Source organism: Squalius cephalus (assembly GCF_949319135.1).
Source record: "Squalius cephalus genome assembly, chromosome: 20".
NCBI classification, from domain to species: Eukaryota; Metazoa; Chordata; class Actinopteri; order Cypriniformes; family Leuciscidae; genus Squalius; species Squalius cephalus.
The window spans coordinates 33,567,853-33,582,866 of record NC_137141.1 but is presented as its reverse complement, the minus strand read 5'-3'; the positions used below and the strand labels follow the sequence as shown (position 1 = coordinate 33,582,866).

Here is a 15,014-nt window from a genome sequence, read left to right as displayed (position 1 = left end):
CTAACTAAAGTTTGAAACATGGGATCACGCAGAACGGGACCTTTAAAAGGAGAACATTTGTTTAATTTTAGACTGTGGTTTGGCACTTCCTGTGCTCTTCCCCTTTCTGTTGAGGTATGTGTGTGTGTGTGTGTGTGTGTGTGTGTGTGCGTGTGTGTGGTAATACTATTTCACTGTTTTTACTGTTTGTTTGTTTTTATCAATAAATGCAGCCTTGGTGAGCAGAAGAGACTTCTTTGTTATAAAAATCTTACAGACTCCAAACTTTTGAAAGGTAATAGTGCAATGCATAAATGTGTTTGTATGTATACATATTAAACAGGACAAAAACAGTACTCATAGGAGATTAGTTTAATGGTATTATTGAAAAAGTCAACAATACCATTGAAAAACAATGAAAAAGGCATTGTTGGATGAAGCCTTGTATAATAGATAACACACTCAAAATAGATTTAACACACCTTAGATGTTTATAATATTTTGTGCAAAGTATTAGTGAAGACGGGGGAGTATAAACGAAAGCTCACAGGTATTTCTGAGGAAGTGCGGATTATTTGACAGGAAGTTATGATGAAATGCTGTTCTCATTTCTCAAAAAAGTTATCGGGTTATCGTAAGTTGTCGTTGGCGGACAGGTCATAGATCAGTCTTTGTGTTTGAATGTACAGTCAAACCGAAAATTATTCAGACACCAGATATAGCCTAGTTTTTTTTAATAAACATTTTTTACTAGTGGTTGCAGGACATTATAGTTCATTTATGTAAGTGAGGATAGCAAAATAAAGTAAACTGTGACACATTATACCCCAAAATTCTTCATACAGTGACTACCAGTAAAATTTATGAAAATTTGGGACCAAAAATGATTCATACACTTTGACCTGAGCATGTTTTGCTAAAGTGTTTTTTCTTTAATTGCTAATGCGACCTTTTTACACCACAGACTGAACAAAATTAAGCATTGCTTGGTAATTGGTTGACCTATATTGGTATTATAATTGTGCACTTCAATTTAACAGCTGACAGATATTCAACATAATTCATTTGTGAGACAGTCTAACAGAAGGATGGACAAAACCAGTGAAATATCAATGAGTTCTTGCCATATTTTATTACCATTTTCTTAACGATAGCGAATAAACTGTGATAATGTGAGAAATGTTGAAGGTGTCTGAAATTTTCGTTTGACTGTATAAGTCTTCCTTGGTTTCAGTCCCGTAAACACTATAGCATATAAACAGCTTGATCCAATCACACCTGTAATTCAGATGTACAGTAAATAGGGCTTTTGTGATTAGAATCAATACCAGTTCCAAGGATTTGGTTGTTTTGCGGTCCCGCCTCTCTTTGCCCCTCTTTCTTCCTAATTCTCCTCAAGACGAGTAACAAGTTTGAAGCACTGGCTTGACCCGTTCTGCTCGTGAAGCCGTACAGGAGCGGATCGGCAAGGCAGTTGAGCGTCGCGAGGAATACGCTGGCCTTATATACGATGAAGAGCCAGTTGGGATACGGACACTCATCCAGCAAAACCCTCAAAACCATCATGATGTGCACAGGCCCGAAACACAAGTAGAGAGTCAGCAAAACGCCTCCAAGAAGCTTGAACACATGCCGGCGCTCCATCGACCCCAGAGTTTGGTTTTTCTTTACATCTGAACAGATCTGCCAATAACAGAAACCCACCACCAATGCAGGAATGAGGAAGCCTACTACAAAACGAGCGACGTTGACCCATTTTTGCTGAGGTGGCAAAGGAAATCGGTCCAAGCAGATTGAATAATCCTCAAACTCTTTGTAGACACTATTTGAACGCACAGTGATTGCGTTGAATACGACGGTAAAAATCCAAGCGGCAATGCTCACGCTGACTGCAATCCTGCGCTTTCTAAACTCGCAAAACTGTAGCGGGTGAACGATGGCTAAGTAGCGATCTACAGCGATGCAGCTCAGAAGTAAGGCGCTGGTGTAGAAGTTTGTGAAGAGCAGGAAAACGCACACGACACACGCTGTCTCTCCGTAAATCCATGTGTCGTGGATGGCGAACTGAATCCACACTGGCAAACAAGTGATAAATAAGAGATCCGAGAGAGCCAGATTAAACAGATAAACGCCCAACTCGTTCTTCTGACGGATGAGCCGGCATGACACAAATAGGAAGAAGACGTTGGACGGGATGCCGATCAGGATCACAGCCAAGTGCAACGCGAGGAATACCTTCTTTTCTGGATTCTCAGGCGAGCAGTCAGAATCGTTCATTACAATCATCTCAAGACAGCTAGATCGGGACAAACATGTTTTTTAAAGAAGTCTCGTGTCACCGAGGCTGCATTTGTTTGAGCAAAAATAACATTGTGAAATGTTATTACAATAGAATGTTCAATTCATCAAAGAATCCTGGAAAGAAAAGAAATAAAATGAAAATGGTTATGATTCAGCATCTGTTTTTAGGATTTTTTTAACAGAAAGTTGAATAAAAAAGTTTAATAGAAATCTTTTGTAACATTATAAATGTCTTTAATATCACTTTTGGTCCATTTTAATTCATACTTGTTGAATACAATTATTATATGATCTGCATTTGTGCTCCACAGAAGTCATACGAGCGACAAACAATGAAAGAATCTTCAGTTTTGAGTGAAACGTCCCTTTTAAGCAGATTTATATACTGACTCATAATATTAAGAACAAAACTGTGTACAATATATACAACAGCTATACAATAGTTATTATACAGTATCTTCAGTAGAAATCAACCAACCGAACCTTTAAAAACCACATTTGTTTTAATAGCATCAAAAGCCCATGTGCTGAATATTTTAGATCAAATCTACTCACCATAAGTGCAGCAATTCAGGAAACTGTTTTTATGACAAAAATATGATCAAATATTTGCAAAGATATAATCGAAGGAACTGCACATTGCAACAGTCTCCTTCACATGGGAGGAAGCAAGAGTGGCAAACATCACTTCCTTGTTTGGCGTTACTTATTTTAACTCTAGACAGAAACCACAAAACACTCAAGAAGCAGTGACAGCATTCTGCCTTCCTGAAACATGATTTGTCATATTTGTTTATGTTTACTGTGTGTGACGTCGCGGCTGGAACAACAAACAAAGTGTGGCAATGATAATCGCAGGTACTGTTTATGTGCTTTATTTAATGTTAAAAGCGTGTCATGTGACTTTGAATATCGTTTAGTGCTCCAGCTTTGAAGCTGTAAAAGCAACAATGGATAATTCACCTCAGATCTTGAAATTAAACAAATGGAAACAAGAACGTTCAAACTGTGTACATACAAGTGTATTCTTTGACAAAGATTGTTTTAGTAACTCAGTAGCCTATGTATTTTTAATAATGTTTAAATGGTGTAATATTTGTGAGTTTGATTATGTAGCTACTTATCCATTTTCTTGCAAGTGCCGTCAAGATTACTCTCTGGTGCTGTGCACTTGCCGTGACTCCGCGAGGGTTGACAAACGCAGTCTTCACATGAGAGAATTGTGTTCAATATATTTAAGCACGTGCAATTAAAAGCTGAGGTCCTGCTTTTGGGGCTTCAAATTATAGGCTATAAGACATTTTGCAATATAATTGGGAGTCTGCACATGGTGTTTATTTTGAAATTGCCTTTTTTTGGTCCTTTTATTTTGTAGCCTATTTACGGTGCAGCTTGGACGCGGCGTCTGTCGAAAATAGACTAGGCGCCTATCTTTAGCGAAGCGGAGAGACGCTTCTGAAAGCTTCTGAAACGCGCCGCGTCGTGGCTGGTGTAAACACAAGCATTGACGGTACAGATCCACTTGTCCGTGCAACACTTCTGTCGCGCCGCACTCCACTTTATTCCATAGACAGTATATAAACTGGATACAGCGACCCCATTGGATTCAATGGAGACAAGTGAAGTCAATTAGAAGCACTCACTTCCTGATGGCTGAGCGTACTGCGCAGACTCAAACTGAGCTTGACGACGTAGATGTGACGTGAGCAACCCGTCTGTCTTCTAGTAGCTGTGCCAAGAGAAATCTGAATCATTCTCTTCCAAATCTTGCAGAGACGGAGAGTGTGAGTAGGAGGTGTCCATGAGCGAGGAGCAGGAGAAACTTTTGCTAAGTATTCTGATTAATTACTTTGTCATTTTGCCTCCACGTCCCCCCGATTGCCCGCGAGCTTCTCCTCCTGTCCATACGGTAATCTCTCTACTGTGCGACAGAGAGTTGCGTGGTTATGACGCAGTCGTTAGTCTATTTTTACAAAAACTACTTCTACGGGGCCATAACGTAAGATGCAAGGTAATGGAGCCTTTTATACATTTTCGTGTTTCTTTAGAAATAAATAATGGACAAATGGAGTCTTTAAACGCATCAGATGTAGGCTAAAGTTATTCGCTGTCAAAGTGACGCCAAAATGAATGGGAGTCAATGGAATGCTAACAGCAGGTGGGGGTCCGCTAATCAATGGCGGCGCCCGGGGAAGCCCCCCTGCTTTATTCCTATGGGTGACGTCAAGCGACTTTGACGCGCCTGCAAAGCATTCCTGGAAGGCGGCGCTTCATTTGGAAAAATGCTGCGCGTCAAAAAGCTGGCCGATGCCCATCTTTATGCAAATTAATTCCGTTGAACGCGACATGACTATAGAGTAGAGCAGGGTTCACCAATCTCGGTCCTGGAGGGCCACTGTCCTGCAGAGTTTAGCTCTAACCAGCTCCAACACACCTGTTTGAAAGTTTCTAGTATGCCTAGTGAGACCTTGATTAGCTGGTTCAGGTGTGTTTAATTGGGGTTGGAGCTAAACTCTGCAGGACAGCGGCCCTCCAGGACCGAGATTGCTGAACCCTGGAGTAGAGCATGGAGACGGGGGGGGGGGAGTCTCTTGCAGTCTCTGTTCTAATACGCATCATTTCCCGCTCGGTCAAAACCACGGCCATAGCGGTAAACACCCATCAACGTACAAATGTGGGGAGGTGTCGCGTCGCAAAAGTGGATCTGTAGCCGCGTTACGGCTTTAGGTTTAGTTACCTATGATCACGCGCGTGAACTCGACAATCGACTACTGTGGACTTCGACCGAAAACAGGAAGAAAATAACTGGCTGAATTAACATCACTTTTATTCATATCTTTCACATCTACTGCAGTCAGATTCACCGCGTTCACTCTGAAGGAATCACTCACAATGGCTGGGCACTTGTAATGACACATCAAGGATGTTAAGAGGCTAAAAGCAGGTTTAAAACTTGCACCATTGAAGTCAACAGGGTGCAAATTTTAAAAAGAGGATAACACGGTGTAGGCAACACCGATTTTTGTTGTTGTTCTCTGTACTGACAGCACTCCAAATTTACAAAAAAATGAGCTCAATGTTAAAATTGACCGGAGTTCTCCTTTAATATGTGCTTTTAATAAACAGCCAATATCCTAGTTGACACAGTTAACCCTAGTCACCATCCTCTTCACTACACTTCCCAGCATCCATCCTGGTTACCCACCCGCACGTCATTCCTCATCACACTCATGTAACGACTGAGACAATCAGACTAACTATTTGTTACATTTAACAGATAAGCTTCAAAGCCTACTCTTAGGATTGAAACATCCCGCCGAAAAGAGATAAGAGAGCAGGAAAGGTTTCAGTCACCAGGGCGACGATTAGATAAGATGTCTTTATTGCTGTGAAAAATGTGGTCAGGACCTTGGCCATAGGAAAGACCTACAGTCCTTAAAACAGAATTTCCTGCATTAATTTATCGACGAACTGATCCATAAATGAACATGCATCCCAGAACATTTTGTGAATGATTTTCTGTCTTGTGTAATGTCTTTTAATACTATTATTTTTTGATACTGTGTATTTTACAGTAGAATCAATGGTCAATGTAAGCTCACCTATACCATGTTTGGTCTCTATAAATTGGTACTTTGAAGATTGAAATGATCGTGTATATGATATGTTGATAGCTGCGCAACATATTAGTATTACAAGAATCTTTCATAGTTTTTCTTCATCAGCAACCAATCCAGCTGCACATGCAAATGAGCACGCTTGAAACAAAAGATCCATAAATCGCCAACAGAGGAATTTTCCCGCTTGGAAATTCCACCTTTCTCATTGGTCAAGCAAACCCGGAGAAGTGGGACTTTTCTCAGGCTTTAATAGAGACAAATTCACAGTGACCCTCGCTCTCTCCTTCTGGCCTCTACTGCTGCATCTTCGGGTTGATGTCTGTGGGGCCCTGACCACAGCCTGCTATGCCTTCACTCTCTCAAGAGAGTCGGACTGTATTTTCTTCATTCCAACTCAGAAGAAAACTGCAACTTTACCATCACTGAGTGGGCAACCATCAACTCTTCCCGACTTCCTCACTCCTTGGTTGCCTGAGTAGCCTTTCCGGCCCAGGCATAATCTGCATGTGCATCTGCACACCGCGGCGTTTCTCGATCTGGCGTGCCTTACCTCCTACCCAGACCGAACATTGAGTGTTTCCAGAGCCTCGTCTCAAGATGGCCACCGCCCTTCCAGAGTCTCGTCCCATCGAGACCGCCCTTCCAGAGCCCTCGTCCAAGATGGCCTCCGCCGCGCCTGAGCCCTCATCCAAGATGGCCGCCGCTGCACCTGAGCCCTAGTCCAATATGGCCGCTACTGCACCCGAGCCCTCGTGCAAGATGGCCGCCGCACCTGAATCTCCATTCTCCGTCCTCACCCTCAATGCCGGCTGCGCTCTGGTCCACTGAGTTTCCGGCTCCGCCATGGCCGCCTGAAGGGCCTGCTCCATATGGGCCACGCCCTCGTCAGCCTCCAGGGTGCCCCCCTCCCATCCCATCCCAGAGATGTTATACGGCTTCTGTCACAGTTCACCCTAGTCACCATCCTCTTTACTACACTTCCCAGCATCCATCCTGGTTCCCACCTGCACGTCATTCCTCATCACACTCACCTGCCTCTCATCATCACTCTCATTACCTCCCCTATAAAGGCACACTCCTCACCACAGTTCCTTGTCCGACCTTGTTTGTTTGTTTGTGTAATGTGGACTCATCTCCCTGTCTCCAGCGCCTTCCTCGATCACCCTTTGGACTTTCCCTACCTGCTCACCTCATCCCTGCAGCTTTATTGTCAATAATATCACTATTCACCATCATTCTTCCTCTCCTGTGTCTGCATCCGTAACTCTTGTAATATGCATGCCAATAAGCAGCTAGTTAATAGTGGGAATTGGACCCTAAACTAAAGAGTTACCAAATATTTAAATTCAAATCAATTTGATTAATATGGTGTCATTTTATAGAGAGAACTCTCAATAGAGCAGCGATAAATAATACATTTAATTCACTCATCACTTGTTTTGATGACAGTGGTTTTGTGTATCCGCTGAATGCACGTGTGGAGTCAAACATCTCTCAGAAACCACAGACAATGTTTCGATAGTGGGATTGTGTGCTGTGAATTGGATAAGATCTCTCTGAGCTCTCTGGAAACAAACACACACACCAAACAAGTGCACAGAAATGCAGCATTCAAGAGTTTGGACACACTGCTCATTTTTATTATGACTATTTTCCATATCTTAACAGTTCACACGCAAATGCACAGTTTATATTTGTCCACAATGTATATAAGCAGAAGCCTTTAGGTTTAACCCTGTTGCACTCAATCTACTACATGTGTACAATTGTACAAACTTCCAGCTCATGGTTCTCCAGCTCATTTGCTGTGAAATCTTTACTTTATCAAGTAAACATAAGAATAACTTTGATATTGTTTGTAATATTTCAAGATCAACACTTACTGGACTGAAGCAACTTCATTTGACTTGATTATTCACACATAGGCTAATTTATTTTAAAAATCTTGTTAAATTGTGATTCTCAAATATGATTGTTAGGCTTTTGAGGAAGGTTTATTTCATCTCTCAATCATCATTGTATTGCATTGCATTATATGTTTTAAAACTACAGAGATTTGATCATAAAGCTAAGCATTTAAATATCATATTATTAGTGACAACTGATATTGCATTTTATGTCAGTAGTCTGTTATACTGTTAAAAAGATCTCATTGATATACATTAAAAAGAATTTAATCTTTTTGTCCATATAAATATCCAAATTCCATATTTTTTTTGACTCTCTGAACTATTTCCCCCCTCCTTAATTCACTTTATCATACTCTATGAGCCATAAAAACCTGAACAAAAAAACACATATGCAAACCTTTTTTTATTCCGCTAACTTTTCACTTTTGAAAAGATTTTTCTTTCAATGATTTCATATGACAGGCTTTACAGGGTTACGATCATAAGTAACATAAATTAAGTCAATTGTGTCCAAACTTTTGGCTGCTACTGTATATAAGCATTGTGAATACTAACAAATGAGTGTGTCAAGACATTCATATACAGTATATTTGCAGTCTTAAAGTGTTATTATAAACTCAGGCTTTCACCACAGATGAATAAATCTTGCTGAATTGTTTCCCACAGCACTTAAAAAGGTTTTTCATTTCAGTTTTGGCACTTTCACTTATGAGACAATAAATGATGGGATCTAAAACACTGTTTATTGTCGTGGTGGCCACAAACACCATGTAAACCCCTCTCAGATTTTGCGCAACGCCGCAGTCTCCGGGCTCCAGCAGTCCTCTGATGAACATCACCACCTGAAACGGGGTAAAAGCCACCAAGTAGGTGAACAGAAGAAACAGGAGTAGAAAGCAGATCTTTCTCCGTTCGCTGACCACAGTAGATGTGCTTTTATTCAGCGCCCTGATGATCTCCATGAAGCAGAAGGTCATAATGAGCACAGGAATGAGAAACCCCAGGACGGCTCGTGTAATGGCCACATTGGCAGATTCTTTGGTCATAATCATTGGCTCCTCGCACATTCGACTGGCAGAAAAGTTCCTGATCTCATCTCTGTGCGCCAGAAGACCGAGATGAAGCGTAATCTCCACCAGCCATACGATGACGCTCACCATCACAGTGGTCCTGACCTCTCGCACCCGTGCGAAATGCAGCGGGAACACTATGGCTAAATATCGATCCATCGAAATGCAGCACAGAAACCCCGAGCCCACGTAGAAGCTGTTGAACATGACCACCGCGATAACACTGCACAGACTGTCACTCGCCGCATGCCCGAGCGCCATCATGATCCAGACGGGCAGAGTTAGAATATACAGCAGATCTCCGACACACAAGTTAATCAGATAAACCGCCAAATTATTGCCTTTCTTCATCAGAACACAGGCCACGTACAGAGACAAACAGTTCGCTGGAAATCCAATGATGAAGAATATTGAGTAAGCCGTCGGGTACATGTACCGTTCCACCGAGTTGCCATGTGTGCAGTTAGTCCAGTTTGAAGAAGCGTTGTCAGCCATGGTATTATTTTTCTAAAGAAGCTGAGTGCAACTCTCATCCTCTCAACATATACTGTAATACTGTGAGTAGGCGTTGACTTCACGGAAAAATATGCCATGCAAATCATGTTTTAGAAACTATTTCAGCATGGCTGCTGATTTCCAGGATAAAATGCTGTAGAGGGAATATTGTGTATGTGTGTAATTTGTTGTTATTATTTATATATTAAGTCTTTCAATTCTTTAAATATATGGGAAATAATTCTACCCAGTTTTCTTATAGATATCTTTATTTTTTATAGTACAATACAATATGGTATATTAAATTATTTATATATTACATGTTTCGTGTATGTAAATGTTTGGGTAGTGATCCTTTTAAGCACATCATGTTAGTTTACATGATCATATTACATTTCTTTACACGTATTAAAACAATATTAATCAGTTTTTAATCTGAGTGTTGAGTGTTTGTTGATTTGTTATGTGTGTTTTTTGTTTCTTTTATCGTATTGTGTGTAATGTGTTTTATTGTGTTTTGTACAAGGACCCCCTTGAAAGGAGTTTATCCTAAAGAATACATTTATTGCAATCTCTAATGTAAACTCTCATGTTTTGACGTAAAAGATTAAGTTACTGATTTTAATTGGAAACATAAAAAGTCCTGGTTGTCTAATAAGGAACATGTTATGTGTACCTTTTAAAGGATAACTGTCGCCAAAATGCAACCTAGGGTCTTTTTGTGAATCTACCCGAGGCAAACTTTCGTTTAAAAGCATAATTAGGATGGAAACGCCACTTTTAAGTTTGACCGTATTTTCGTTTTCGGTCAAATTGCCTTTTGAATGGGAGTGCTTGGGGCACGACTATGATAGCATCAAAAATCGCTATTTTTAAAACACTAAGAAGGCTCGACACAACATGAAACTTTGCTGGAAGTCTCACCAGGGGCTCTACACATGAACTCCAGCATTGAGAACATTGTTTGTGTACACAGAGTTTACTAAAAAGAAAGATTTTGAACAACTCACTGTAGCTGTGTCACTGTCCGCCGGCATTTTGTCAGTCAAAAATAGTCGATCTCTGAATGCGAATGAACTGACTCTGAATTTTAGTATTGTTTCTTATATGAGGATCCTTTTTCAAATACAAGGTCAATACTGATTTTCACTAACGACAAAACAACAAATTATCCGTGAATTTATATGGAAATGGAAGCTTTAGCATAAAGTTCTGCCAGGAAGACTTAATTGGTGCGTCACTTGACCTTTTATCTATCCAATCACATTCCAACACTTGTGGTATAAAAGATCGGTACTTACTCATGTTTGAGTTCGCAGATGCTGACGCTCCAATTCGCCACCATCCTCCCCACCACCTCCAAGTCAAATCCTTCCCTCCATCCTCCCCACCACCACCAGGATGGTCCCTGCCATACCTCACAGGGGGTCGGCTGCGCCCCTGCCTTGGTCTTCAGGCAGGATATGCAGAGTCCGGACCCTCAGATTGCGAGCTACGGACGGGGCCTACGCCAAAGAATCTTATTGCTTGCTTGGTTGTTAATAAATGGATAATTGTCACAGTATTTATTCTCTGAGTCTTTCTGGTAGAACTAAGCTTTAGGAGATTTCCATCTTTACTCTCCTCATGTTACGTTGCATTCGGAGATCGACTATTTTTGACTGTCAGAATGCCGGCGGACACAGAGACAGTGAGTTGTTCAAAATCTTTCTTTTTAGTAAACTCTGTGCAAACACTGTTCTTAATGCTGGAGTTCATGTGTAGAGCCCCTGGTGAGACTTCAGCAAAGTTTCATGTTGTGTCGAGCCTTCTTAGTGTTTTAAAAATAGCGATTTTGATGCTATCATAGTCGTGCCCCAAGCACTCCCATTCACAAGGCAATTTAACCGAAAACGTAAATACGGTCAAACTTAAAAGTGGCGTTTCCATCCTAATTATGCTTTTACACTAAAGTTTGCCTCGGGTAGATTCACAAAAATACCCTAGGTTGCATTTTGGCGAGAGTTACCCTTTAAGCCCATCTGTGTAGCATATAAGACCACTTCACTTTTTAATGTAAACACTTTACATTGTATTAAATAAGAACTTCAATTATGATTCATGTTTTTTTTTTTTTTTTGACTAATCAGACCTAATTATAGAACTGCTGATCAAATTTAGTATTAGGATTTTTCAGTATCCATATAGTATTTTATCTGGGTGTTTCTTTAATCTGAATTTTAACCTCTCTCTCTCTCTCTCTCTCTCTCTCTCTCTCTCTCTCTCTCTCTCTCTCTCTCTCTCTCTCTCTCTCTCTCTCTCTCTCTCTCTCTCTCTCTCTCTCTCTCTCTCTCTTTTCCTTACAAATTCCTTTAAAGCTGATGCACTGCAGATGTATCGTGTGTTATCATACCATACGTATGGACAGTTTAGACATCTGGATTAAAACCAGATAACTGAAACATCTTCACATATGTAATGTATATGTGAAACAAGAGTGGTTTATATGAAGAAAAGTTGCATGGAAAAGTAGATGTTCTGACTATCTGTGTCATTTCTGCAGTGGTTATTGCATTAGATCCTGGCTTCATCCCAATTCACATATTTTGTATATATAAATACACACATATGCATGTATATATTTAAGAAATGTATATACTGTATATATATTTATACATAATTTATATTAAATATAAATATTTTATTTATAAATAAAAAAAAATCTTAAATATATACATGCATGTGTACATTTATATATACAAAATATTTATACACGGTACAAATTATGTAAACACAAACTTTTATTTTGGTTGCGATTAAGCGTTTCACAGCTCTAATTGTTCCACATATTTTAAATTTTGTGTTTTTATAATGAGGAATGTTTTACAAGAAGCATCCTATTACACTTCCTAGCATCATAGATAAAATGCATGTCAATTTTCCACTGATGTTGATGTTGAGTGAGTCATGTACCGTTTTCTGTTTTGTATCTCTCTCATTTGAATCGCTGGTTTCACATCAGCGAGGATCAGAATATTGTAAAATTGAATATGTTGCAGTTCCGAATAAATTTGCCATCCAGCTGGTGAGATCACTGAGTGGGTCTGGCACAGATGTGTGGGTTAGTAGAAGAGTATTTGCTTGTACGTAATATAAATATCAGTGGCTTGAGTATTTGCATATTTACAAGTTAGCAGCACCAAGGTACATTTACAGTTACATTCATGCATTTGGCAGATGCTTTTATCCAAAGCTACATGCATTACATTCAATTACACATTTACATTTTATAAGTTCTTACTTTGACCCCTTGACCTCGTCACTAGCACCATTATCTACTGTTTGAGGTACAGGAAAACATTAATAACCCAACATTACAGTTAAAAGTGTGAAAAAATAATAGTGGTGCATATGGTGTTAAAACCAAGAAGACTAATTCACCACTGGTTAAAGTGGTCAACTTTTGACATGCTTCTTTAAGTGATAGCTTACAAAGTTGCAGTCCCTGTGATTTTTCTAGTAATGGAAAGCAAACAGGCTGTTTTAGATTAATTGTAAAGATGAACTTGATGATGTTTGGACTGTTTAAGCAATTTCCAGCACCTTCTTTACCAGAATGACCAAAAATATGTGAAAGGCAGAAAGTCGAAGCCCCTTCGGCCGGATCGTGAACAAGTCAGCATCGCCGGTTTAATGTAAATATTATGCTTGAAAGTGTCTTTTCACCATATTTGGTTTAGCAATTTCATGACAGCTATGAGAAATCTGCTGGTTAAAGGGATAGTTCACCCAAAAATGAAAATGCTGTCCTCATTTACTCACCCTCATGTTGTTGCAAACCTGTATGATTTCCTTTCTTCTGCTGAACACAAAAGAAGATATTTTAAAGAAGGTTGGTAATTAAACAGTTGCTGGTCCCCACTGACTTCCATAGTATTTTTTTTCCTACTATGGAAGTCAATGGGGTCCATCAGGCGTTTGGTTACCGACTTTCTTCAAAATATCTTCTTTTGTGTTCAGCAGAAGAAAGAAAGTCATACAGGTTTGGAACAACATGAGGGTGAGTAAATGAGGACAGCATTTTCATTTTTGGGTGAACTATCCCTTTAAATGCTGCACATACACATTTCATACAAGTTCCCTTCAAATCATGTTGCTTTTCTAATGATGTTAAATGTCACACTCCGCTGTTTTATCAAATGCGTGTGAATGTGGTGACATTGCTGTTTCGATAATAAGATAAAGGTGTTCACCTCTAAATGCTCTTTGTTCAAAGTTGCATCAAAGCTGAAGAGATGGTTTGAGTAAGCGCATCTGTGCTTAGCATTGCTTATCTAAAGCGACTTCCTCTAAACCAGCTCTTCCTGTTTATATCTCAAGCTCTGCCCATTAACCTCAAGGGGAAAAGCCAAATTAAAATATTTACCAAATAGTTTATTGGAAAAAAAGTATTTATCATTGCTGAAAGGTAAATACTTGTAAGCATAACCGTATCAAATATTTAGAAAGGTGAAAATGTGTAGCACTAACAGTTTGAAGCTGACGTGTTGATACAGAATGACAGTAATTCACCATCTTTGGCCAAAATTGTATGCATCCTTGTGGGAAGACAATCCCAGAATGCATTGCAACAACCTCAGAATGAGTCGAGATATTTTGATGATACATTTATTTTTTCCAATACTGAAAAGTGCAGATAAAAATAATATGTCTATGCAAACGTGGTAAATTAATGTTTCACAGTTTTTTTCCCCTCAAGTTAAAACAGGAAGTGCATCGTGTGTAATGTGAATGTCCCCTTAGAAGCAGGTATTTATGAAGGCAGCGCACAGGTGTTTTGGAAAGGAGAATGTTGAGAACAGATGCAGCAAAGGCTTTTAACTAAATTTTGGCTAAATTCAAGCCAGAATGACTCTCTACAAGGTTGTGCATTTAACCGTGGGTTATTCTTGCCTCATGTTAAATGTTAAGACACATTGTTTTCCTTTAGAATTCATTTTTGGAGCCTGTATAATCTTCATAATTCAGGGTTCCCACAGTCATGGAAAATCTGGGAAATTTAAAAGTGTGATTATTGTTATTATTATGATTAGGTCTACAAATGCAATGGAAATTCAATCAAATTATGAAATTAATTAAATCGGTTAAGGAGGGATAATATCTAAAATCATGTATGATGTGCAAAAAAATGTAATAATATATATATATATATATATATATATATATATATATATATATATATACACAGTGATGTGAATAAGTATGGACACCCATGCTAAAGTTGCCTAAAAAGAGGAATAAAAAATCATCTTTTGGAAATTGATCTTAATGCCTTATTTAAAAAAATGAGGAAAAATCCAACCTTTAAGGACACCAGTTTTCTTTGTGAATGAATAATAGCCCCACATCATCACATAGCCTTCACCATACCTAGAGATTGGCATGGTTTTATTTCAGTTAGCCTAATAGCATGATTTGACAGCTATAAGTTTGATTTGCATTGAGAGATGATCTTATGGAAAGTACCCCATGGCGATCTCTAGGTATGGTGAAGGCTATGTGATGATGTGGGGCTATTTTAATTCCAAAGGCCAAGGGAACTTTATCAGGATGCATATTATCCTGGATCTGAAATAACTGGCCTTTAAAAATAAAAATCT

At 39.3% G+C, this 15,014-nt stretch overlaps 2 protein-coding genes across 2 annotated transcripts; both read right to left on the bottom strand.

Moving 5' to 3' along the window:
* Window positions 1-618: 618 nt before the first annotated feature.
* gpr65 (G protein-coupled receptor 65) lies at window positions 619-2,959 on the bottom strand. Its single transcript, XM_079852575.1, has 2 exons — window positions 2,836-2,959; window positions 619-2,394 (listed from the first exon to the last, which is right to left on the bottom strand). The coding sequence occupies exon 2, from the start codon at window positions 2,263-2,265 to the stop codon at window positions 1,252-1,254; it is 1,014 nt and encodes a 337-aa protein (XP_079708701.1). The 5' UTR covers window positions 2,266-2,394; window positions 2,836-2,959; the 3' UTR covers window positions 619-1,251.
* A 5,239-nt stretch (window positions 2,960-8,198) lies between these two features.
* Window positions 8,199-9,367, bottom strand: LOC307147671 (G-protein coupled receptor 4-like). The gene has a single exon (XM_079852581.1). It carries the CDS (start codon window positions 9,310-9,312, stop codon window positions 8,428-8,430), a length of 885 nt encoding a protein of 294 aa, XP_079708707.1. The 5' UTR covers window positions 9,313-9,367; the 3' UTR covers window positions 8,199-8,427.
* Window positions 9,368-15,014: the final 5,647 nt, after the last annotated feature.

Coding starts and splice junctions, on each gene's coding strand:
- gpr65 (XM_079852575.1), bottom strand. CDS start 2,265: ATGATTGTAATGAACGATTCTGACTGCTCGCCTGAGAATCCAGAAAAG.
- LOC307147671 (XM_079852581.1), bottom strand. CDS start 9,312: ATGTACCCGACGGCTTACTCAATATTCTTCATCATTGGATTTCCAGCG.